This window comes from Hyaena hyaena, unplaced genomic scaffold (genome assembly GCF_003009895.1).
Source record: "Hyaena hyaena isolate Hyena2069 unplaced genomic scaffold, ASM300989v1 scaffold_573, whole genome shotgun sequence".
Taxonomy (NCBI): Eukaryota; Metazoa; Chordata; class Mammalia; order Carnivora; family Hyaenidae; genus Hyaena; species Hyaena hyaena.
The window spans coordinates 407,713-434,264 of record NW_024081211.1 but is presented as its reverse complement, the minus strand read 5'-3'; the positions used below and the strand labels follow the sequence as shown (position 1 = coordinate 434,264).

Genomic DNA, 26,552 nt, shown 5'->3' with positions numbered 1-26,552 from the left:
CACATACCCGTAGCCCTTCAGTGCCCATGCTACCCAAATGTGTGCACTCTCACTGCATTTCTGCTTCATTACTCTTCGAAATGAAATAAGGACACAGCTGTACCTCAATTTAAATCAGTGATGGCTCTTCATTCTGATTCTCTATGGTGCCTCCAGTCTAAGACAATCAGGCTGTTCCACGAAGAATGAATCCTCACTGCTCTTTTAGGACTTTGTCTACATTATATTATAAGTTAAGCACTCAGTCAAATAATCACACTGGGAGTGGCTGGTGGTTACTGTTGCTAGCTTTAATCCATCATGCAAATAAACGTGTAGATGGATTACTCAAGTGACCTTTTCAAGTGACTGATGTATAATTTGTGCTGGGTTACTCCGTGGTTGTCATGCACATGCTCTGAATCAGACTGGTGAGCACCGTTTGTTAAAAGACTGTCTTGTCTCTATTGTATTGCTTCTGCTCCTTTGCCAAAGATCCACTGACTATATTTCTTTGAGGGTGGACTTCTGGACTCTCCATTCTGTTCCACTGATTTATTTTTCTGTTCTTCCACCAAACCCATACTAACGGAACTAATGCAGCTTTATAGTAAGTCATTTTTTTTTAATCTTTTAATGTTTTATTTCTGAGAGAGAGAGACAGCATGAAAAGAGGAGGGTCAGAGAGAGAGGGAGACACAGAATCTGAAATAGGCTCCAGGCTCTAGGCTAGCTGTCAGCACAGAGCCCGATGCGGGGCTCGAACCCACAAACCGTGAGATCATGACCTGATCCAAAGAGAGCCACTTAACCGACTGAGCCACCCAGGCACCCCAGTAAGTCTTGAAGTCAGGTAGTGTCATTACTTTAACTTTGTACTCCTTTGTGCTCACTGTTTTGGGTATTTTGCCTCTCCATGTGAACTTTAGAAACAGATTGTTAATATCCACAACTGCTCTTCAGAGTAAAGTCTATTAAAAATGGTTTTAATGTGGTGGGAATTAAGATATCTCAAAAGACGCCTGGTTCTCACCAGAAATTAGACAACTTGGTTTACCCCAGTAACCCCCTCTCTCCCAAATTTAGGTGCAAACCCAAGGCAGAAGGAACAATAAAGAACCTTATTATTTGGTTGAACATACCTTGAGTTGAGTAAAGAAAATTTTGTATAGTGTGAGTTCACCCCAAACTAAGAAAATTAAATTTTCTACCTCTGGGTAAACTATGGCTATGAGAGAATAAATTCAGTTGTAGAAATCTGTGGATTAAGAAAATTTATACCTGCCACATTCATTTTGAAAAATCAAAGTAAAAAGGCCACTAACCTTAAGTTGAAGTTGCCCATTTTGGGGAAGCCTTTCAAATAAATAGTAAATCTTCTCCCTGGGCGAATCTCCATCTATGGCTGAGAGAATGGCACTAGAAATAACTCGAGCTTCACCCATTTTCACTGTAATTTCAGCCTTCCTGTAAAAAGGAAGATGTCTAGGTTGATAGGAAAATAGAAGGCACTGCTTTTACAGGGGTCATTCCGAATGACAATTACACTTCTCAGTCTTCAACAACTAAGGGATGATATTCCACATCCAAAGTACTGAAAATGATGAGTTGGACTTGTGACACAGGCTCTCATTTCACTTTACACATGAAAGTCCTAAAAAGACAATTAGTCAGCAACAACGAATATGGTATGAGGTCATTAAATCCTTCTCACGGTTAACCTGCATTGAACTTCACAATTCCATGTTGTAACTTCTTTCATAAAATGGGCTGCTTTCCAATGTTTCATCTGCTACAACAACAGCTGCATGACCTAAGTGGCCAAGGTGTAATCATTCAAATTTCACAAAAACTTACATAAAGAGAGTAAACGGCTTATCCACAGGCGTTCTGGTACCCTTTATGAAATACCATTATGAGTGGGGCCATACCTGGGCCATCCACGGCCCTCGACATTACTCCCCCTTCCCCTGGTGATGTTCTGGGCAGCAAGCTTTCTCTTCACAGTGACTGATCGTTTCCAAGTGTTCCAGTGGCCAGGTTAGCCCCTGGTGTCCTGAAGAGAGGGCTGGGACAAGCGGCTGCTGCGTCCACCATAAATGTCACTACTGTGGTTCTCAGGTCCTCTCTGGGGCTATTCCTTTCACAGTCGACATAGCCATTTGCCCCGTCTCACCAAAGTGAGGAAGGGATTTCTTTCCATCCGTGTTTCTAGCTTTTGGCCAAACTCTGTCCAATGTTACAGCTTGGTTTCTAATAAAAATGGGGACGTTTCCTTGGGATGCAGATAAAGGACCGACTGGCATTCCAACAGCCTTCCACACCCCTGCTGAGAAGCCAGAGCCCAGACACCTCAGTTGTAACCTCTTGTACTTGGCGGCTTTCTCACCCTCTAGGACTGACGTCTTCCCTGGCAGTAGGAGGGGGTTTCTGTCTACCTCCTTCCTAGAGAATATGAATCCCATCACTCTAGAAGCTCACGAATCAGTTGGCCAGTTGCTTACGGAGATTAGTGGCACCACTGACGGAAACAGATTAATCAACGCAGGAAGGAGGCCGATGTGACAAAGAAGATAAGGAGTTGGGCGGGAAGAAAGCATCAGAATTAAATGTCAGAGGGGCCCAAGGAGAAGAAATTATGTCATAGTCTGAATTACCCCGAAAGGGACCATGGGACAAAGACTGCAGTGCAGGTAATTTATTTGGGAAGGGATCCCAGGAAACAAGAGAAAGAGGCGAGGAGTGAGACATGGCAGGAGGGAAAGGCAACAAAACTGTTTCTCCAGCAATGGGGCTCCGTGGTCCTGAGGATCCTTTGAAGAGTCATATAGAATATGCTTCATATTCTACTTCTGAAGGATGGGCGTGTGGGACATTTATTTTATCCACTAGCTCCCACAGGGTAAGAGCTGCCATCAGAGTGCTTTCCGCTGTGTCTGGACACCGACAGAAAAAGCTGATGTTGCTTCAGAGAATCCCTGAGCGACACAGCAAGTGAGGCAACGCGCTGAGGCCCTTGTAAAGCGGCCCTGACACTGTGTGTGCTCTTTTCCACCACAAGAGCAACTATAATCAGAGGGGTGGTGGGGATCAGGAGACTAAGAGAGCGTGACCCAGAGAACCAAAACTATCTACTGCAGCATCTCAAAGGAACTATCAAAGGAGTGGTGTCAAATGCTCTAACGAGGTCCAGCAAGGTAAGACTCATTTCACTGGGAAAGCCAAGGGTAACTTTTAAGGGAGAAGCTCTCATAAAGTCGGGGAGGTTGGGCAGAAAAAGCCGAAGCAAGTACAAGCGAATACCTCCAAATAGTTTGGCACTGAAATGAGTGAGGCACTGGGTTATCTTTGTAGTTGTAGCTTTAGAATGAGACTACATGCTTGTAATAATGGTAATAATTAACACTCAGGAGCACTCACTAGGTACTGGTCAGTCTTTCAAGTGCTTCTATATCTTTTAATTCATTTAATCCTTGCAACAACCTTGTGAAGAGGATACTGTTACTATCCCAACTTACAAAGAGGTTGACAAAGAGGTCAGGAGAGATTAAGTGACAAGTTCAAGGCCACACAACCGGTTAATGGTTGAACCAAGGCAGTCTGGCCCCAGAATTTGCTCTCTTAACCACTAACTATATCCCTGTGTCTTGTTAGCAGAAGGAATGAAAAGGGAGAGACTGAAGATGTAAGAGAAAAAAATAACAGAGCACATTCTGGGAGGAGGCAACAGGTGATCCACCCAAGGACACACATGGAAGGGAAAGAAGGGGGACTATAACTACCATTCACAGGAGAGAAGGAAAAAAAAAGAAAGAAAGAAAAAGAGGGGACTTGGAAGAGAGTTGAAGGAGATTTGGCAATTCTATAGATGAACAATCCCTGGCAGTTTATTGGCAAGAACACAGCAAGAAATAGTAAGTCAGATAGAGTTGAGTGAGTGCCCTGTTACTATCTGGTCTCAGTTTTCTCAGTAAAGATAACGATGCCTACTTCCCATAATTCTGGTGAGGATTTAAGGAAATACTTTCTGTAACAGGATCCAATACAGTGTCTGTCACATACTAAGCACTTAATAAACACCAGTTTTTATCTCTTTCTTCCTCTCAGATGCAGTGAAGTCATCAGAAAGAAGTTTCATATTACTGCAATACCCTTCATATTTTCATTTTTATAAATCAAGGTCATACCAGTTCAACATGAAATTTTCTTCTGAATACTTTCAGTGAAACTGATGTCTGAGGTGCAACCCTCCAAAAAACTGTCAGTATTTCCCATAATAATTTTCACGGGCCAGAGGGAATGGCAGGATAAAGAAGGGAATTGTTTGAGGTCCTCTTTTCTGCAAAGTGGAGGAGATTTTGGGGGTTTACACAGTTTTCAGGAAGTTGTTCGCCTCCTGCAAAAAACTAGGACTGCCTACTGAATGCCTCTCACTGCTGCACCATTGGATACAGAGGTGAAGCGGTTAAAGAAGCAGACACTTCTCTGCACCCAGCACTGGAGAAAGTTGAGCCTCCTAAAGTTTTACCCTCATACAGTTGTGTACAGTTGCTGGTAATAAGAGAAATGGATGGACTGTAGAAATACAATTGATGAAGACTCTGTACCCTATTATTGAACGAATCAACCGCAGAGGGAAATACTGAGTCTGCAATTAATATCAGTGCAAGATTTTTAAATGATCACTTAAGTGATCACTTCATATTGGGTTGTAGGGGACGTTTGATCCATTTGGAACACAGGGGACTGGTGGCTAATGAAATACCAAGATGATGAAAGAAATGGCATTTACATATTTCCCTCAACCACTCTTAGTTAAAAATCTGATCGATTTCACAGGGAGGACTGCCTGCGGTTAATATTATCACATTTTAGTTACGTCTACACCTCCATTGCACTTTGGTATGTGTATGTGCATGCAGGAGCATGTATATATACATGTGTTTAAATACTTGCTACACTGTTCATTCCATATTGTAGGTTCAGTCATTATTAATTATTTACAACTAGCTAGAACTTTTAGAGGAAAATCAAATAGCTAAAGTGTGAATCTAAGAATTGTTAGGGAGATGATACATTAACTAACATTTGCACTAAAGGTTGTAGGTTCTTGAGTAGGCGGGACAAGTTGTGAAAGACAGGAGCTATCAAAGACTTATTTCTCTCTGGAAGATGTACATTACATTTGCACCTAATCTTCCAGACTTTGGAATTTTCTAGAGCATCAGAAAAGAACTCTTTGGGTAGCTTACTTTCTCAGCATTGGTTTCTCATCATTAACTGGGGTGATTTCTACTGAAATCGTTTTTAATATCTTATGTTTCCCATCTGACAACTGGATTGTGAAGTCATCAGCAAGGCTCTCTGAGTCATCATGCACATACATCAATTTCATTCCTGGAAGAAGGAAAAGAAGAGAGAAAGTAAATCGTTCCTATGATTAAGCCATTCCAAAACACATATAATATCTTTTAATTTCCAAGGTATTGGTATCAGCAAGAGTTCATTAATCAGTACATAGGGTGAAGTTAAACTGTTTTATAAAGTAAGATTGCCCTCTTAGTTCATTAAAAATTCATATTTAAATACTTTAGTATTTGATAAGGATCTTATTTAGAAATCAGTGAGGAAAGGATACATTATTCAATAAACTGTCTGAAAACAGTGGTTCATTACTTGGGGGAAATTATAGTTAGATACCTACCTCAAGCTAATAAACAAAATGAATTCTAGATGAATCACAACTTAAGTATAAAACTATTTTTTGAAAACCTACAGAAATTCATATGAAAACGCAAGAGACCCGGAATAGCCAAATTTTGAAAAAGACCAAAATTGGAGACTCACATTTCTTATTTTCAAAACTTACTACAAAACCACAGTAATGAAGACAGTGTAGAACTGACATAGAATAGACATAAAGTTTAATTTAATAAAGGAGAGTCCAGAAATAAGTTCATACATTTACAACCAACTGAATCTCATCAGGAGAACAAAACCTATTCAATGGGGAAAGAATAGTTTTTTCAATAAATATTGCTCAGACAACTGAACAGCCACAGGCAATAGAATGAAGTAGGATCCCTACCTCACACTATATACAAAAATTAGCTCAAAATGGATAATAGACCTAAATATAAGAGCTAACCTAAAAAAACTGTTAGAAGAAAACAGAACAATAAATCTTTGTGACTTTGAGTTAGAAAATGGTTCCTTAGATAAGATACCAAAAGCACAAGTGACCAAAACAAAACAAAAATGGTGGATAATTTCAATCTTAACAAAATAAACAATTCAGGGCTAAAAATGATACTACTAAGGAAGCAAAAAAACAGAAAAACAGCCCACAACACTCGAGAAAATATTTATAAGTCATATATCTGATAAGGGAGGGTCTAGTATTCCAAATATAATAAGAACTTTTACAACTCAATAATAAAAGACAACCCAGTTACAAAATTGGCAAAGGATTTGGGTAGATATTTTTCCAAATAAGATGTAAGAATATAGACAGATGGCCAATAAACTAATGAAAAGATGTTCAATGCTATCAGCAATTAGGGAAACTAAATCAAAATTACAATGAGACACTATTTCACACCCATTAGGATGGCTATAAGAAAAAGACAGATAATAACGAACATTGGTGAGGATGCAGAGAAAATGCAACTCTCACATTACTGGTAGGAATGTAAAATGATTCCTACTTTGGGAAACAGTTTGGCGGTTCCTCAGCATGTTAATAACAGAGTTATCACATGACCCAGCAATTCCACTCTTAAATATATACCCAAGAGAAACGATAGTATATATCCATACAAAAACTTATACATGAATGTTCACAATCAAAAGTGAAAGTGACTCAAATATCCATCAACTGATGAATGGATTAAGTAAATGCGGTATGTCCGTACCACTGTATGGACATTATTATTATATATATATAAGGAATATATGAATATATATAACAAATTGAATATTATTTGGTAATAAAAAGAAATGGAGTAGTTTTGACTCATGCTACAATATGGGTGAATCTTACAAACATTATGTTAAAGAAAAGAAACCAGTTACAAAAGATCATATATTCCATTTATATGATCCTGAAATGTCAGAATAGACAAATTTATAGAGACAAAAAATAGAGACAAAAAAAGAGACAAAAAATGTATAGAGACAAACCAGCTTACTGGTTGCCAAAGGATGAGGAAGAAGGGGTGAGAATGAGTGCTAATGAGTAGGGTATTTCTTTCAGGAGATGATGAAAACGTTCTAAAGTTGATCATGATGATGAATATACTAAGAACCTCTGAATTCAAGGCTTTAAATGGATAAATATTATGGCATGTGGATTATATCTCAAAAAAAGTTGTTTTAAAATATTTGGAAGACTTCTCATAGATGGCTATGAGAAGCCCTCAGCTAACATCATCCTCAATGGGGAAAAACCGAGAGCTTTCCCCCTGAGATCAGGAACACGACAGGGATGTCCACTCTCACCACTCCACTGTTGTTTACCATAGTGCTGGAAGTCCTAGCATTAGCCATCAGACAACAAAAAGAAATCAAAGGCATCAGAATTGGCAAAGAGGAAGTCAAACTTTCACTCTTCGCAGACGACATGATACTCTACATAGAAAACCAGAAAGACTCCACAAGAAGCCTACCTGAACTGATCCATGAATTCAGCAATGTTGCAGGATACAAAATCAATGTACAGAAATCAGTTGCATTTTTATACACCAATAATAAAGCAACAGAAAGAGAAATCAAGAAACTGATCCCATTCACAATTACACAAAAAAAAAAAAAACCATAAAATACTTAGGAATAAACCTAACCAAAGATATAGGAGATCTGTATGATGAAAACAATAGAAAACTTATGAAGGAAATTGAAGAAGACACAAAGAAATGGAAAAACATTCCATGCTCATAGGTCAGAAGAATAAATATTGTTAAAATGTCATTACTACCCAAAGTAATCTACACATTCAATGCAATGCCAATCAAAATTGCACCAGCATTCTTCTCAAAACTAGAACAAACCATCCTAAAATTTGTATGGAACCACAAAAGACCTCTTCTTGATCCACATAGACCAATGGAATAGAATACAGAACTCAGAATTGGACCCACAAATGTATGCCCAACTAATCTTTGACAAAGCAGGGAAGAGCATCAAATGGAAAAAAGACAGCTTCTTTAACAGATGGTGTTGGGAGAACTGGACAGCAACATGCAGAAGAATGAAACTAGATCACTTTCTCACACCATACACAAAAATAAACTCAAAATGGATAAAGGACCTGAATGTGAGACAGGAAACCATCAAAACCCTAGAAGAGAAAGCAGGAAACAACCTCCTTGACCTCAACTGCAGCAATTTCTTACTTGACACATCCCCATCCCCAAAGGCAAGGGAATCAAGAGCAAAAATAAACTATTGGGACCTCATCAAGATTAAAAGCTTCTCCACGGCAAAGGAAACAATCCATAAAACTAATAGGCAACTGATGGAATGGGAAAAGATATTTGCAAATGACACATCAAATAAAGGGCTAGTAGCCAAAATCTATAAGGAATTCATCAAACTCCACACCCGAAAAACAAATAATCCAGTGAAGAAATGGGCAGAAGACATGAACAGACACGTCTCCAAAGAGGACATCCAGATGGCCAACAGACACATGAAATGATGAATGGATCAAGAAGATGTGGTTTATCTATACAATGGAATTCTGCATGGCAATGAGAAAGAATGAAATCTGGCCATTTGTAGCAACATGGATAGAGCTAGAGGGTGTTATGCTGAGCAAAATAAGTCAGGCAGAGAAGGAAAAATACCATATGTTTGCACATGGATTAGGAGGAACTTAACGGAGGACAATGTGGGAGAAGGGGGAAAATAGTTGGGGAGAGGGAGGGAGGCAAACCATGAGAGACTCTTGAATGCTGAGAACAAACTGAGGGCCGATGGGAGTGGGGTAGAGGGGAAGGGAGGTGATGGACATGGGGGAGGACACAGTTGGGATGAGCACTGGGTTTTATATGGAAACCAACTTGACAATAAACTATCTAAGAAAGAAAAATAAATAAAATTAAAGTGATATTTTTTAAAAGTAGAATATAAAATATTTGGAAGACAATGGGGCACCTGGGTGGCTCAGTCGGATAAGCATCCAACTTCGGCTCAGGTCATGATCTTACGGTTCGTGAGTTCGAGCCCTGCATTGGGTTCTGTGCTGACAGCTCAGAGCCTGGAGCCTGCTTCAGATTCTATTTCCCTCTCTCTCTGTTCCTCCCCCACTCATGCTCTGTCTCTCTCTGTCTCTCTCTGTCTTAAATAAATGTTAAAAAAATTTTTGGAAGACAATACAAGTAAATAGCTTTTTCAGACATTTTTTAAGGTTTTTTTTTTTTTTGAGAGACAGAGAAAGTGAGAGAGAGAGAGAGAGAGCAGGGGAGGGGCAAAGAGAGGGAGAGAGAGAGAATCCTAAGCAGGCTCTGCACTGCCAGCATGGAGCCCGCTGTGGGGCTTGAACTCATGAACCCATGAGATCATGACCCAAGCCCAAATCACGAGTCAGATGCTTAGCTGACTGAGCCACCCAAGAACCCCTACAAGTAAATATCTTATTTCTGAATGCAGAAGGTCTTCCTAATACAAAAACAAAAGAAAGAAAATGTAAAGAAAAACAATGATAAATTTTGCTACTTACAATTTGTGGTTCTGTACTTTAGAAACATGAATTAAAATTCAAATAAAATCTAGAAAAACTTATCTGTAAGATGTGACAAAAGTATGAAACATCAAATATTTAATGATCTTTTATAAGTTAATATAAGTCAATGGAAAAATGGGCAAAGGACATTATCAAGCAGTTTTCCAAAGGTGAAACATATATGTCAACAAACATGAAACTATGGCAAATCTTACTTATAATCTGAGAATATCAAATAAAGATGACAATAAGAGACTGTTATCAACTACCAAATTCGCACAAGTTTTTAAAACTATTCATTCTTGATTCGGAAAATAGGCATGCTCATGTGCATCATGCAATAGCAATTTTTTCCCTGAAAGTATTATAAATGCTCACTTCTTTTTACCAAATAATCTCATTATAAAAATTTATGCAAAAAAATTCTAAGAGATGTGGACTAAGATTAATGTTATAAAATATACATAAGATATGTTTATGTGTAATTTGTAAAGTCAAGAAATGAAAAGCTCTGTGAACATTTAGAAACAGAAGATAGTTGTATAAAATTAGAGTACAGTACATCCATACAGTGAAAAGCTGAGTTATCACAACTATGTTTTTCAATTAACATTTGAAAAGTAAGAAATTTAGGAGCACCTGGATGGCTCATCCAGTTAAGTGTCCAACTCTTTTTTTCTGCTCAGGTCATGATGTGACAGTTGGTGAGCTAGAACTCCACATGGGGCTCTGAACTCAAGTACCAAGTCTGTTTGGGATTTTCTCTCACCCTCTCCATCTCTACCTCACCCCTGCTCACACTGTTTCTCTCTCCTCCCCTCTCTCTCTCAAAATAAACATTATTTTTTTAATTTTAATTAAAGAAAATAAAAAGCCAAAGGGCTTTAAAAATAATAAGTAAAAACTAAGAAACTTCTTATAATTGATAAGAAAAAACCCAAATTACATAATGCGGTAGCAGTTTTATAAATTCTGTATGTTTGGGGTAGGGATGTCTGTGAGAATATACTAAAGTTTAGACAAAATGTAGCCCTGAATGAATCAGAAATAAAATAAAGATGAAAATCTAATCTCTGAGGTCACCAGACTTTTAACCGAAGTATTAATTCATGTAAACCATTTTTATTTTTGCTTCACACTCATTGTGTTAAGTGCCAACTTTCCACAACTTGCCTACTTATTTAACCTAAGAATAGAATAAATAATAACATTGGCCCTAATTAGAAAACAGACTTCCTTGAGAGCAAAATTTGAATTAACACTTCTTTTCCTTTGTCTTAAATTTGAAAAAAAAATGTTGTCATAACATATTGTATTATGGTATTAACACATGGTTATTGACTAGGTCCTATGATCTACTTAAGCACCATGAGTTCTTTGCAATTGATAGAAACTAAGAAATAGAGGAATTAGCTTTTCAAATTAAAACGTGGTATGATATTGAAAAACTATTGCAAAATAAACCTGGGGGCCGAGCACCTATCCTGGTTAGGAAAGGAAAAATTCAGAGAGAATAGACTGTTGAACCTGCCCGGAGATGAAACCAGCAGAGGGAGGGACTGGTTAGGAATCCTGGAGGGGGTTCCCCACGGGGAGGTCGGAGGTAACCCAGTTCTGAAGGCCCAGCAAAGGGCGTTCAGGTTGGGGAAGCAATATGTGAAGCAGGAAGCAGAGTGAGAATGGGCAGTGATTCTAGAACCATCCTTACTCCAATATTCAGAAGTGTGTTTATATTCAGAAAATGGGATAAAATTGATTTTTTAGAAAGAGCAATTAAAAAATAATTCAGGCTGCTATTCCAAAGTGTCATTTCCTTACAGAACAAATTATCTCCACGGAGAATAATGAGTTATTATATGTGGTTCTATATTCGTTTCAAACAGAAATTTTGGCAGACACATCTCTTCAAATTTAGGTCCATGATCTCAGTAGTTTTAAAAAGGAATTTTTTATTACGACATGAAAAAGTTGGAGCTAAAATACCCAAAATCACAAGTATCATTTTTATTGATGCTCCCAAAGTGAAAGGAGACATATTATTTCCTTTTCAACTACCCACTATCTCTAGCCGAGGCTTCCTGCCCTACATTATCCAGAGCCCAGAGAAAACCCTTGAGGGATAAATGAATTCGGTTGAATACCATTTCTTCACTTCCTATTTCTGTGAGTGATTATTATCTTTTCTGGGCTAAATTATTAAATCATCAAGAACAAATGAAAAGAAATGGAACGTGATATACCGTTCTCGAGAAGTTCCAAGGAAAAGCTGTGAATAAGTTCATGCCTCTGGCTGGGGTTGACAGGCTGCTTATTTTGAGGAAAGTCTTTGCTAAGCACCCCGTTGATGAGGAGGCCATGGCGTGGTTTATGGGTGACACTGAGCAGCAAGGGGTCCTTGGGAACGTCTAGATCGGCAGCATTGATGACAGAGGTATCCAGCTCTTTCCTCTGACCCTCACACACCTAAACGAAAACAAGTCAGACAGTCAGCTGTGTAGAAATAAAATTTGTCTTTTAGCAAATTGCTCAAAAGAACTAATTTTTACCCTATTGCACATTTTCTATGAAATTGTTGTGTAATGAGTCCTAAAAAGAAATGGCTGGTTTAACATGACTTGAGAAGAAAAGAATACATTTATTAATCCTTCTCTGGTTTTCACTGAAAGCTTCAAAGCATTTTATTCATATCCTTAAAGGACAGAGGATACACACACACACACACACACACACACACACACACTTTTTCTCCCATAATTCAAAGGTCAGGGAAAAAGCAATCAAAGGAATGTTTGCTTTTTGGAATTTACAGAGTTCAGTTGTAAAAGTAAGTGTAGACCCTTCACCTTCAGATCATAATCTGTTATTTTAGCTTCCTAGACCTCGTTGCTTTCACAATTCTTATGTTTCCGCTTGAGAAATGGTACAAATATCAGCTATTCACACTGGGGGGTGTTTTGTGTTTCTAATTTTTGTCATTGCAGGAAGACCTATTGTATTTCAACTGCAATCAACAACAATCGAAAAGAATGCTTCTGGAAGCATAAGGGTATTGATTTTATTTCCGGGCCCTCGCTCTCCCCAGTCCTCACGTCTCCAATTTTCTTGAACTCCCTCCCCTACCCCCATCCCCCAATTCAGGTTTAATAATTCTTTAAGCACAAAGAGAACTGAATGTTTTTCATTTCAGGTAGGATCCAGCCATTTAGAACCTGGCCTGGTACTTAGCTGTCTTGATCTTTTTCCCACAGTGAGAATAAAGAGAACAAAGAAATATTTATTTCCTATTTTGAAATAAAGCAAGAAATAAATAATAAGAATGTATACATTTAACAGGTGCTTATTGAGAATTTGCAATGCACTGGGCCTCATGCTGTGGGAAATATGAATATTCTAAAGAATCAAAGGCAGATGAGACTGTGAAGGTCTGTCCATCACTAATTATATTGCAAGGAAGAAAATATCTGGTGCCACTAAATATGGATAAACAAGAAGTGTAAAAAAATGGAGGAGGCTAGGAATGTCTTCATGGCTGGCTGGACATGTTAGCCATGAAGGATACTTGTGGTTTAGATTTGTAAAAATGTCCTTTCTCTTCAGCCTCTCTTACCGAGAGAGCTTTCCTGTCACAAGTCCCTACTGTACTTGTATGAAGAAGAATCACTTGCCATTCTGATACTTGGACTAAAATGATGCTTATTTTCTTGCATCTGGCTTTACATTTTTTATTTTATTTTGTTTTATTATTTTAGAGAAAGAGCAGGGGAGAGGGGCAGAAAGAGAGAGAAAAAGAGAGAGGGAGAATCTCAAGCAGGCTCCATGCTCAGTGTGGAGCCCAATGTGGGGCTTGATCCCATGATCCTGGGATTATGCCCTGAGCCAAAATCAAGAGTTGGACACTAAACTGACTGAGCCACCTGGGCACCCTGGACTTACCTATTAAGGACTCAGATGGCATTATAATTTAATGTGCAATGATATACTTATGAAATTATCCTTGATGGTAACTTGTGTTTTTCTCCAAGAATTTTAATAAAACAACCTAAAATATGTTCTTTCACCCTTCTTTATAAAGCTTAAGAGTGTTAGACTTACTATATGGCAACCCTTCTTATTTATAAAATGGTAAATTATGACATGACCTAAAAATTCCATTGAAGACATCTGGGATTCTTTTTTGTACATTTCATTTACTGAGATTATAAATAAAAGTTTTAGATTAACATACGCAAAGTGCAGAAGCTTCTAGTAGAGCAGTTTGAAATGGACTATAATATCTTAAACTAAAACCTCATTTTTTTGCAAGTTGCATCCCAACTTGATGATGCCTGACTGTCTACAAGATAAATACCTTTCTACAAGGAAGCAAAATAAATATGACTATTTTTAAAAATCACTTGAAGCTGAAAGCCAGCTTTGCCAATACCTTGTGGAGCTCCATATTTGTAACTCTTCACCGTTGAAGAGTAACAAATACTCTAAGGAGTGCACAGGTAAGAAGCATGATTATTTTTGTAGAAGAGCAAGGGACGATTTCCCAGTGGCTTAATTATTTCAGAAACTCTAACCCTAGATAGGTATAAAACAACAGAGGTAAGTACAGAAGGAATCATTTACAGAATTTTTCCTATCTCTCATAATTACTGAAGTACTTTCCAGAGAAATCTATGTGCCAACAGAAGAGAAAGGGCAGGAGCTGATTCTTAAATCTCATTGTCAGGTGGCTCTCATATACCATTAAGAGTCAGTAGAAAGTTCTTATCAAATAAAGACTTTATTATTCAGAATTTGATAATTTGTAATGACAAAAAAGGCTAGATAATGGTTTCAAAATAGATCATATTGCTTTGGGAAATTTCTGAAAAAAAGATGACAAATATAACAACAATAATACAAATGGCACCTGTTTACTAAGGGTCTAGTATGTGCCTGACCACCTTAATTATCATGGCTACCCCTTAAGTATTTGATGTACATTTTGCAAATAAGGAAACAGAAGAATAAAGAGAAATAACTTATCAGGGACCCTACAACTAGTAAACAGCAACACTCAAGTTCCTCTTATTTCAAAGCCTGTGCTCATCCATTTAATCAAGATTTGCTATATGTATATCTGAATTAAATAATCATATGTAAGCAATAGAATTGTTCTAAAAGATTATATGCTGATATGAAAAGATTTCCAACATACATAAGTAGGTCTTTTTTAAAAAAGTAGAGACTTGTAAGTATAGTATGATCCCTGATTTATAAGCAAAATATAATTAAAAATTGCACATATATTATATACACATACATATACACATACACACACATCACTGGCACGTGCACAGATTATTTTTGAGGGATTACTAAAAATGCGGTTAATGGGGAATGGCTTTGGGTAGGGGCTGTTGAAGAGAGAGACTGTCATATTTCATTGTGTACATTTATCAATATTCTAACTTGTATAACTACATAGTTTTATTATTATGTTTTTAAAGAAAACAGGAGTGATATCATGGCTACTTTAACTACATATCTGAATTTTTAAATAAAACTAATAAATATTATCACATAAAATATTTTTTAAACTGCATAAAAAGCATACTTCAAATTTCATTTTTTAAATTTCATGTGTCTTTATAAATAGTTCTATAAAAAGATGGCTTAATATATGTAAATTAAAAGTTCTTGTCATTATAGCATTAGTTAAGAGGACATATGCTATGGAATCAAATTGTCTGGGTGCAAATTTCCTGTGTACCAATCCCTATGTGCCACTTAATTCCAAGTCCTGGGATCTCGGGGCAGTAAGCTAACCACTCTATGCCTCATTTTTTCAGTTACTCAATAGCAATAACAATATTATCACCCTAAAGCCTATTGTGAGTATCCAAAATGAACATATGTAAAGGACTTGAAGTAGTACCTACAACCTAGTAAGAACTCCATCCTATATACATGCAACTATAATCGCATCCATGCAGTTCTACATGTTAGCAATTATTATTATCATTACCATCATTATTATTAGAACAATATTTTTCAAGTAATTGCATTATATGATATAGGTTAGTGTTGTCCCCATTTCTAATCAACTTAATGGAGTAAGTACACCTGGACCAATGGAAATGAGCTGGGGAAAATAAAATCAGAAAATGATAAAAAAAGAAATGGAAAATTCTGGTATCTTTCTTACAGTAATATTCTGCACTACAAAGTCAGGAGCTTCGTCATTTGTGGGGTTGATTGTAATGTAAAATGGTATCTCCAAGGAGCGGTGCTTCCCATCGGTGACGTACACCATGAACTGGTCAGCTGTCGGTTCCATCCTCAGGTGCCTGGATTGCACATAGTTAATGTGCGAAGCCTTCATGTCTTTCCACTGGAACGAAGCTAGAGCACATCAACATGGAGCAGATAAATTAGAAAAGCTTTTTTTTCAAGCTACTGATCCTTAATCCTTAACACAACAGCTTATTTCAAAGAGAAGCAAGTAAGAAATCATTGCAGTTGACCTAAGAATCAGCTATCAGGGGCTGCTTTAATGTCTGTCAGCCATCAAAATAACAATAGATAGCATTAATCATAAGGAAGAATTAAAATTTGCATGGAGAACAGACGGATGATAACTGCCAACCAGGATATGTAGGGACATCATGACTATTCTTCATATGGTTAGAATGAATGCAAGAGAGACCTTCCCCTGATTAAAACCACTGCCCCTGGGAGCACCTGGGTGGCTCAGTTGGTTAAGCATCCGACTTCAGCTCATGATCTTGTGGTCTGTGGGTTCAAGCCCCTCATCGGGCTCTGTGCTGACAGCTCAGAGCCTGGAGCCTGCTTCAGGTTCTATGTCGCCCACTCTCTCTCTGTTCCTTCTCTGATCGTGCTCTCTCAAAAATAAATGAATAAATAAATTTTAAAAAATTTTAATAAAAGAAAACACTGCTCCTATAAACAGTTCTTACTATGCTTGGATAAGAAAGAGACTTATCTTGGTCTTAGTTGATTAAGCCTCTGACCTTAGCTCAGGTCATGGTCTCATGGTTCATGAGCTTGATCCCCACTTTGGGTGAGCTCGAGCCCCACTTCAGGATTCTTTCTTTTCTTCTCTCTCTGTTCCTTGTGAGATTCTCTCTCTTTCTCTCTCTCTCTCTGTCTCCCCTTGCTCACTCACACACTCTCTCTCTTTCAAAAAAATTAATAAATTTAAAAAAAAGAGGAGGATAGTCCAAAAAAAGAGACTATCTCTTTCATATAAAAGCAAAACAAGAGTTAATCAATCATCTGCCTACTTGACATACATATTAAGCAACAAGTTAGACTGAGTGGAATTACTTGACTTGTTCTTTGGGTATTTTGACACCGCCTTAAAACAAAAGATAAAATGCTTAATGCTCTATGTTAAGCATTAAGTCACAGGCCAAATGCATACCTTTAGTGCAATAAACCTTTCCCCCCCCAACTTTATTGAGATACAATTGACATATAACACTATAAGTTTGCTTTACCATGTGATGATCTGATGCACACATATATTGTAAAATGTTACCACAATAATGTCTGTTAACACATCATTCACTTCATGTGATTACCATTTCATTGTTGTAGCGAGAACATTAAGCTTTACTTTTAAATCAGCGTTCAAGTGTACGATACAGTATTAACTATAGTCACCATGCTGCACCTTAGAACCCTAGAAATTATTCATTTTATACCTGAAAGTTTGTACCCTTCAACCAACATCTCTCCTCGTGTCCCACCCCTCAGCCCCTATTCTACTCTGTTTCTATGAGTACAACTGTTTCGGATTACACATGCAAGTGAGATCATATGGTATTTGTCTTTCTCTAGTGTATTTCACTCAGCAGAATGCTCTCAGAGTCCATATATTTTTTTAAACGGCAGGATTTCCTTCTTGTCATGGTTGAATAATATTCTATTATGTATTTGTATCACATTTGCTTTATCCATTTATCTATCAACAAACATGTAAGTTGTTTCCATCTTGGCTATTGAGAATAATGGTGCAATGAACATCAGAATATAGATATCTCTTTGATATCCTGTTTTCATTTCCTCTGCATATATACCTAGAAGTGGAATTGCTGTATCGTATAGCACTTCAATTTTTAATTTTGTGAAGAATTTCCACAGTAGCTATACAATTTGCATCCGCACTAACTGTGCCCAAGGGTTACCTTTTCTCCACATCCTCACCAGCATTTGTTACCTCTAGCTATTCTTACAGGTGGGAAGTGACAGCTCATTGTGGTTTAGACTGGAATTTCCCTAGTGATGGGTGATGTCAAGCACCTTTCATGTACCTGTTGGCCATTTTCATGGTCTTCTTTGGAGAAAGGTCTGTTCAAGTCTTCTGTCCATTCTTTCTTCTTTCATAGTTTATTGTCAAGTTGGATTCCATATAACACCCAGTGCTCATCCCAACAAGTGCCGTCCTCCATGCCCTTCACCCCCCTTCCCCTCTCCCCCACCCCCATCAGACCTCAGTTTGTTCTCAGCATTCAAGAGTCTCTCATGGTTTGCCTCCCTCCCTCTCCCCAACTATTTTACCCCTTCTCCTCCCCCATGGTCCTCCATTAAGTTTCTCCTAATCCTCCTATAAGTGAAAGCATATGGTATCTGTCTTTCTCTGCCTGACTTACTTCGCTCAGCATAACACCCTCAAGTTCCATCCATGCTACAAATGGCCAGATTTCATTCTTTCTCATTGCCATGTAGAATTCCATTGTATAGATGAACCATATCTTCTTGATCCATTTGTCAGTTGTTGGACACTTAGGCTTTTTCCACGATTTGGCTATTGTTGAAAGTGCTGCTATGAACATTGGGGTCCATGTGCCCCTATGCATCAGCACTCCTGTATCCCTTGGGTAAATTCTGAGCAGTGCTATTCCTAGATCATAGGGGAGTTCTGTTGTTAATTTTTTGAGGAACCTCCACACTGTTTTACAGAGGGGCTGCACCAGTTTACATTCCCACCAATAGTGTAGGAGGGTGCCCGTTTCTTCACATCCTTGCCAGTGTCTATAGTCTCCTGATTTGTTCATTTTAGCCACTCTGACTGGTGTGAGGTGGTATCTCAGTGTGGTTTTGATCTGCATTTCCCTGATGATGAGGGATGCTGAGCATCTTTTCATGTGTCTGTTGGCTATCTGGATGTCCTCTTTGTAGAAGTGTCTGTTCATGTCTTCTGCCCATTTCTTCACTGGACTATTTGTTTTTCAGATGTGGAGGGTGGTGAGTTCCTTATAGATTTTGGCTACTAGCCCTTTATTTGATATGTCATTTGCAACTATCTTTTCCCATTCTGTCTGTTGCCTATTAGTTTTATTTTTGTTTCCCTTGCCGTGCAGAAGCTTTTTATCTTGATGAGGTCCCAATAGTTCATTTTTGCTCTTGATTCCCTTGCCTTTGGGGATGTGTCAAGTAAGAAATTGCTGCAGTTGAGGCCAAGGAGGTTGTTTCCTGCTTTCTCCTCTAGGGTTTTGATGGTTTCCTGTCTCACATTCAGGTCTTTTATCCATTTTGAGTTTGTTTTTGTGTATGGTGTGAGAAAGTGATCTAGTTTCATTCTTCTGCATGTTGCTGTCCAGTTCTCCCAGCACCATCTGTTAAAGTGGCTGTCTGTTTTCCATTGGATACCCTTTCACACTTTTCAAAGATTAGTTGGCCATACATTTGTGGGTCCAATTCTGAGCTCTCTATTTTGTTCCATTGGTCTCTGTGTCTGTTTTTGTGCCACCTTCTGTCCATTTTTAAATCAGATTGTTTGGACTTCTTTGCTGCTAAGTTGTATCACTGAGTACTTTACACATTTTAGATATTAATCTCTTATCAGATATATGGTTCAAAAATATTTCCTCCCATCCTGCAGGTTGCCTTTCCATTGTGTTGGTTATTTCTTCTGCAGAAGCTTTTTAGTTTGATGTAGTCTTACTTTTTGATTTTTGCATTTGTGTCAAATGCAAAAAAACACTGCCAAGACCAAAGTCAAGAGCTTACCACTTATGTTTCCTACTAGGAGTTTTATGATTTGAAATGTTACATCCAAGTCTTTAATGTATTTGGAGTTCTTTTTTTCACCCATTTTCATTCTTTTGCATGAGGCTGCCTAGTGTTCTCAACACCTTTTATTGTCCTTTTCCCAATGTATATTCTTGGTTCCTTTGTTATAAATTAAATGATCATATATGTATGGACATACTTCTGAGCTCTTTTGTTCTATTTTATTGATCTATGTGTCTGTTTTCATGCCATACTGTTTTGACACAATACTGTTTTGATCGCTATAGCTTTGCAATATACTTTGAAATTCAAAAACATGATGCCTCCAACTTTGTTCTTTCTCAAGACTGCTTTGGCAATTCAAGGTCTTTTGTGCTTCCAGAGAAATTTTAGGACTGTTTGTTCTATTTCTGTGAAAAATGCTACTTAAATTTTGATGGTGATCGCCTTAAATCTATAGATGGCTTTGGGTAGTAATGGACATTTTAACAACATTAACACTTTTGATCCTTGTATATATCTTTCTATTTGCTTATGTCTTCTTCAGTTTCTTCTTTCAAGACATCAATTCTATGTCTTATAGTTTGGGCATATAAATTTTTCACTTCCTTGGTTAATTTTATTCTTAAGTATTTCACTCTTTTCAGTGCTATTGTAAATGAAATTGTTTTCTTTTTCAGATAGTTCATCATTGGTATATAGATATACAACTGATTTTTTAATGTTGATTTTGTATCCTAAAACTTTACTTATTTTGTTGACTTGTTCTAATAGTGTTTTGGTGAAATTTTAAAAAAATTTTAAATTTTATTCATTTTTGAGAAAGTCAGACAGATAGCACACATGCAAGAGAATGGGAGAGACAGAAACAGAGAGAAAGAGAGAGAGAGAGAGAGAGAGAGAGAGAGAGAGAGAGACAATATCAAGCAGGCTCTGCACTGTCAGTGCAGAGCCCGACGTGGGGCTCTAACCCACTAACTGCAAGATCATGACCTGAGCCTAAGTCAAGAGTCAGACGCTTAACTGACTGAGTCACCCAAGCACCCCTTGGAAAAATCTTTAGTAATTTCTACATATAATATCATGTAGTCTGCAAAAGAAGACAATTTACTTCTTATGTGGATAAGTTTTATTTCTGTTTTCTTGCCTAATTACTCTAAGACTTTAAGTACTATGTTGCATAGGAATGGTAAAAGTGGGCATACTTACTTTTGTCCTCATCTTTTTGTAAAGAAAGCTTTAACCTTTTACTGTTGAGTATGATGCTACTTGTGAGTTCATCATATATGACCTCTACTACAGGGGGGGATACACCTATACTAAATTTGTTGATAGTTTTTAATCATAAACATTATTGAATTTTGTCAAATGCTTTTTCTGTATCTATAGAGATGATCATAGAATTTTAGTCTTTCTATCAATTTGGTGTATCACATTTATTGATTTGCATATGTTGACCATCCTTGCATCCCAGGTATATTCCCACTTGATCATGGTATATGATCCTTTTAATGTACTATTGAATTCAGTTTGTTAATATTTTCTGGTGAATTTCTGCATCTACATTCTTCAGGGATATTGGTCTATGGTTTTCTTATAGTATCCTTACCTGGCTTTGGTATCAGGGCAATGCTCATCTTATAAAATGAGTTTGGGAGTTTTTCTTCCTATTCAATTTTTTGCAAGAGTTTGGGAAGATATAATGCTAATTCTTCTTTAAAAGTTTGATAGAACCTGTAAAGACATCTGTTCCTGGACTTTTCTTTCTTAGGAGGGTTTGGATTACTGATAAATCTCCTTACCTGTTATAGGCCTATTTAGGGTTTCTAGTTCTTCATGACTGAGATTTGGTAAGTTGCATGTTTCTAGGAATTTATCCATTTCTTTCAGATTGTCTAATTTGTTGATGTATGGTTATTCATAGTAGTCTTTTCTGATCCTCTGTATAACTGTGGTATCCATTGTAATATCTCTTCTTTCATTTCAGATTTTGAGTCTTCTCTTTTTCATGGCAAGTCTAGGTAAAGGTTTGCCAATTTTATCTTTTTAAAAGACAATATCCTAGTTTTATTAACCTATTGTTTCTATGGTTTTTCTAGTCTCTATTTCGTTTATTTCTACTGTTATCTTTGCTATCTCCATTTTGCTAATTGGGATTCTTTTGTTCTTGTTTTTCTAGTTCCTTGATTTATAAGGTTACATAGTTTATTTGAGATAATTTTTTTAATGTAGGCACTTATCACTATAAATTTTCCTCTTTGCACTGCTTTTGCTGCCTCGTATATTTAGGTATGTTGTGTTTCCACAAATTTTTAAAATTTCTTTATTTCCAGTTTTATTGAAAATAATTGACATACATCTCTGTAAATTTAAGATGTAAATTTAATGATGGTTTGATTTGCATATATTGTGAAATGATTACCTCAATAGGTTCAGCTAACATTCATCTCTTCATATAGATACAGTTTTAAAAGAAAGGAGGGGTGCCTGGGTGGCTCAGTCGGTTAAGTGTCCAACTTTGGCTCAGGTCATGATCTCATGGTTCGTGGGTTTGAGTCCTGTGTCGGGCTCTGTGCTGACAGCTAGCTCAGAGCCTGGAGCCTGCTTCAGATTCTGTGTCTCCCTCTCCTTTCTCATGCTGCCTCTATCTCTCTCTCAAAAATAAATAAAAAACATGAAAGAAAGAAAGGAAGAAAGGAAGGAAGGAAGAAAGGAAGGAAGGAAGGAAGGAAGGAAGGAAGGAAGGAAGGAAGGAAGAAAGAAAGAAAGAAAGAAAGAAAGAAAGAAAGAAAGAAAGAAAGAAAGAAAGAAAAAGAAAGAAAGAAAGACAGCCTGTCTCAGTTGGTAGAGCATGAGCCTCTTGATCCTGGGATTGTAAGTTTGAGCCCCACTTGGGGTGTACAGATTACTTAAAAATAAAAAAGAAAGAAAAAAAGGAAAAAATTTTCCTTGTGATGAGAAATCCTAAGATTTTCTATTTTTACTTTTTCTTCTATTTATTTATTTATTTATTTATTTATTTATTTATTTAGAGACAGAAACAGCACAAGTCGGGGAGGGGCAGAGAGAAAGAATCCCAAGCAGGTTCTGCACAGTCAGTGCTCAGAATTTGTTGTGGGACTTGACAACATGAACTTGAGTTCATGAAACCATGAGATCACAAGCTGAGCTAAAATCAAGAGTCAGATGGTTAACTGACTGAGCCACCCATTCACCCCAGGATTTTTAAAAAATTTTATACTTGAACCATTGGTTGTTTGGAGTGTCTTAATTTACATATATTTGTGAATTTTCTAGTTTTACTTCTGTTACTGATTTTAATTTCCTACCATTATGGTCAGAAAAGATACTTTGTAGAACTTTAATCTTTTAAAATTTTCTAAGACTTGTTTTATGACACATCAGATGATCTATTCTGGAAAATGTTCCATGTGTGTTTGAGATTAGAATGTTCCATTGCTGCTTTGGTTGGATGGAATACACTGACTATGTCTATTGGCTTCATTTGGTCTAATGTACAGTTTAAGGCCATTGGGTCCTTGTTGATTTTTCAGTCAGATGATCTATCCATTGTTGCAAGTGGGGTACTGAAGTCCCTTATTATTATTGTATTGTTGTCATTACTTCCTTCAGATTTATTAGTATTTGCTTAATATATTTAGGTGCTCCAATGTTGTATGCATATAAATTTGTAATTGTTATATTCTCCTGATGAATTTACCCCTTTATCATTTTACGGTGACCTTCTTTGTCTCTTGCCACAGTTTGGATTTAAAGTCTATTATATCTGTTATAAGTACTCCTACTGTTTTTGGTTTCCATTTGCATGCCATATCTCTTTCCATCCCTTAATTTTGAGCCTATGTCTGTCTTTGAAGCTGAACTTAGTCTCTTGCAAACAGCATATAGTTGTCTTGTTTTTTTTCTATCCATTTAGTCACTCTATTAATGTTTCTGTTTTAGTTGTTATTGTCTGAAATACAAGAGCTATTTAAATATCTGAGATACATTCTGGTTTCAAAATTAAAGTCCTCACCTTCAACATCCCAGGCTCTTTCTCTCTCTCTGTTACACCCATGATACATGTCTTAATCTTTTCTGCCAATGTCTTTTAAAAGTACTAAAAGGTTGAGAGAATGAGACCTGTGAGCTCCCACCAGATTTATTATATCACAGTATTCTGGGTTGCTATGAAGTTCTTTTTAAACATTCTTTCTTCAATATGTATTTTTATAGCTTTCCTAAGTGACATTTCCACTTATTTTGAAGTAAACTCCCATACATAAGGAAATTCAAAATAGAAAATTAAAATGAAAAACAACAATATTCAAAAGTATCAGCTATAATAATAATTCCCTGAATGTATACAGTGCTCTAAGCAATTTTGAAGTCCTTACACAGCCATTAAGCATGATTTGGCCAGTCAGATACATGACATAGGCAAGAGACTGCTGGTCACGAAGCCATGACTTACCTATGCTTATGCCCATATTGCTTTTTTCAAAACCTGCAGAAGGAAGGGTGTTTTCAAGGTAGCCAAACTGGGGAGGAGAAACCAAAACAAATTCCAAGTCATCTGCTGCAGTGTCAGGGTCAGTGGCAGACAAATGGTTAATGGTAATGGCTGCTGAGAAACCCTCATCTACAACGAACATGGTACCTGCATACAAATAATAAGACAATTATGACTTAGCGTGAAATCCTCTAATCAGAATAGTGAAGACAAAAGGGAGTGATTGCAATTCCAATTCAGAGAAGCCTCCCATATGCAAATATACTTCCATGGGAGATGTTCATTTCCTCTGGCATAATTTCTCCTTACAGTGAAAATATTCAGGGGTAATGGGTGGAATTTAATTTGACTTATGGAATGATATTTTTTTCCTTGTACAAGCAAGCCAGACAATAATGGAGAGACAGCAGAAATACTAAATGCTCTACTACAGCCCTTTTGTCATTCTCAAGGAACTCTGATTTCCCTTGTGTCTCTATAGAAGTGACAAATGAAAATAAGAATTGCCAAACTGTTTTAATGATAAGCCACTAAATGTAGTTTATGTACTCTTCAAGATCAGTTGTTACCTCTGTTTGTCAGAGCGTTAATTGCCTGCGAGCTATTATGAATTACTCATAACGAACATTTTTTTCATGCCTTGGTGCTTAATTATTCTGCAGGGATAATGCTTCCTTTCCAGAACATTGCTTGGGAGATAGTTTGCAAATTACAATAACATCCATACATATGCTCATATTTTTTTTCTAAGAGACAGAACATATACATAATGTCTATGAAGCGATGACTTTCTAAAAAGCAAATAAGGTTAAATGTATATAAATGGTCTCTTTGGTATTTTCATTCTGTTCTAATAGAAATTATTATGGATAAAATAAATTACTCTCTCTCCAGCAGGCAAATTAGATTTCCCCATGTGAAATAAAGCCGGAATATTTGAGGATTCCAATGTTGTCCTCATCCCAAAACACACACACACACACACACACACACACACACACAAACATACTTGCATTCTCTCTCCTTACAGAATTACCTACACTTTTAAACAGACAAATTCTTTTGCCCTGCAACATTTTAGAGACTTGGAGTTTTCCACAAAGGTGTGTGGAGGCAATTATCATCAGCAATTCTGTAGTTTATTTTAACTATGATTCAAATGCATATCATTTCACTAAACCACAGGCATGACACCAGATGAGATGATAGAGCTTTCATAGGAGAAAATGCTGTCACCTATTGCAATCGAAGGTGACTGGTTGTCCACTGGCTGTACTGTGACGTTGAGGTCATATACTGGAAAGGACTCATGAAGAGGAACAGATGGACGGGGCCCACTGTAGCAACAGCCATTCACATAAGGACCAGCTTCTCCATCCGAAACCACCAATGTAATGGTATCGAAACAAGGCACCAAGCCAATCTCACCACCTGGAAGATACACCATAGCTGAAACCTGACTTTTTAAAAATATAGAATACTCAGATGAAATCTATCTGCCCCTCTTCTCCAAGCATAGAATGGTGAAGAGAGGAACTTATGTGTCTACAATATAAAACTCAATTTTATCACTATGAAATTAAATAGTCATGAAAATAATGAAAAAATGCTTGCCCATCTGTTGCCTCTGGTGAAGGCTCTGCCAACTATCTATCACCATATGGAGGGGTAAAAAGGGGCTAACAAGGGTCTGACAGTTCACAAATGAACATGGGAGAGGCACAAAGCTTCACTGGCGATGGTTTCATTCTTCCTTCATAATTGTTTCATGATAGGACCAACTATAGGGAGAGTAGAAGGCCCCTTGTCTTTCCAATTGCATTGTCTTCCCATTTACATTAACTACCTTAAGTGAACAACCATCAACCACACCACAGTTATGAGAAACAGAAGCTGGGAAGGTGAAATAGAAAGATAATCCACATTGTTGTCATTTGTTTCAGTATTTTCCTCACTGTCTAATAGCCAAGGTGCTAACGAAATAGCAACAGGACATCGCAAAGAAGTGGCATTTGTTTTTGTTTTCCTTTTACTCTTTAGGGCTTATGCTTATGGGATTTAAAACGGACCCAACTTGGAGTTCCTGGGTGTCTCAGTTGATTAAGTGTCTGATTCTTGATTTTGGCTCAGGTCATGATCTCATGGATGTGGTCGCTGAGTATGGAACCTACTTGAGATTCTCTCTCTCCCTCTCCTTCCGCCCCTCCCCCACTCAGGTGTGTGTGTACTCTCTCTCTCCCTCAATAAAAAATTAATAAAAATTTAAAAATAAATAAAATGGCCCTAAGTTAAGTAGTGGGAGAAAGAAGGGGGAAAAATGTCAGG

General features: G+C 37.3%; 1 protein-coding gene across 6 annotated transcripts in view; it reads right to left on the bottom strand.

Moving 5' to 3' along the window:
• The window catches only part of FREM1 (FRAS1 related extracellular matrix 1), a 169,150-nt gene that overhangs the window by 61,604 nt on the left and 80,994 nt on the right, over nt 1-26,552 (bottom strand). For all 6 annotated transcript variants that reach the window (XR_005532548.1, XM_039256582.1, XM_039256583.1 and 3 more), the window contains exons 17-22: nt 25,464-25,658; nt 24,189-24,374; nt 15,882-16,078; nt 11,944-12,166; nt 5,232-5,376; nt 1,305-1,446 (exon numbers count right to left, since the gene is read on the bottom strand). Coding sequence is in view for 5 of the 6 variants with exons in the window: in XM_039256582.1 (XP_039112513.1) it covers nt 1,305-1,446; nt 5,232-5,376; nt 11,944-12,166; nt 15,882-16,078; nt 24,189-24,374; nt 25,464-25,658 (1,088 nt within the window). In the remaining variant the exon portion in view is untranslated. The remainder of the gene's footprint in view (nt 1-1,304; nt 1,447-5,231; nt 5,377-11,943; nt 12,167-15,881; nt 16,079-24,188; nt 24,375-25,463; nt 25,659-26,552) is intronic.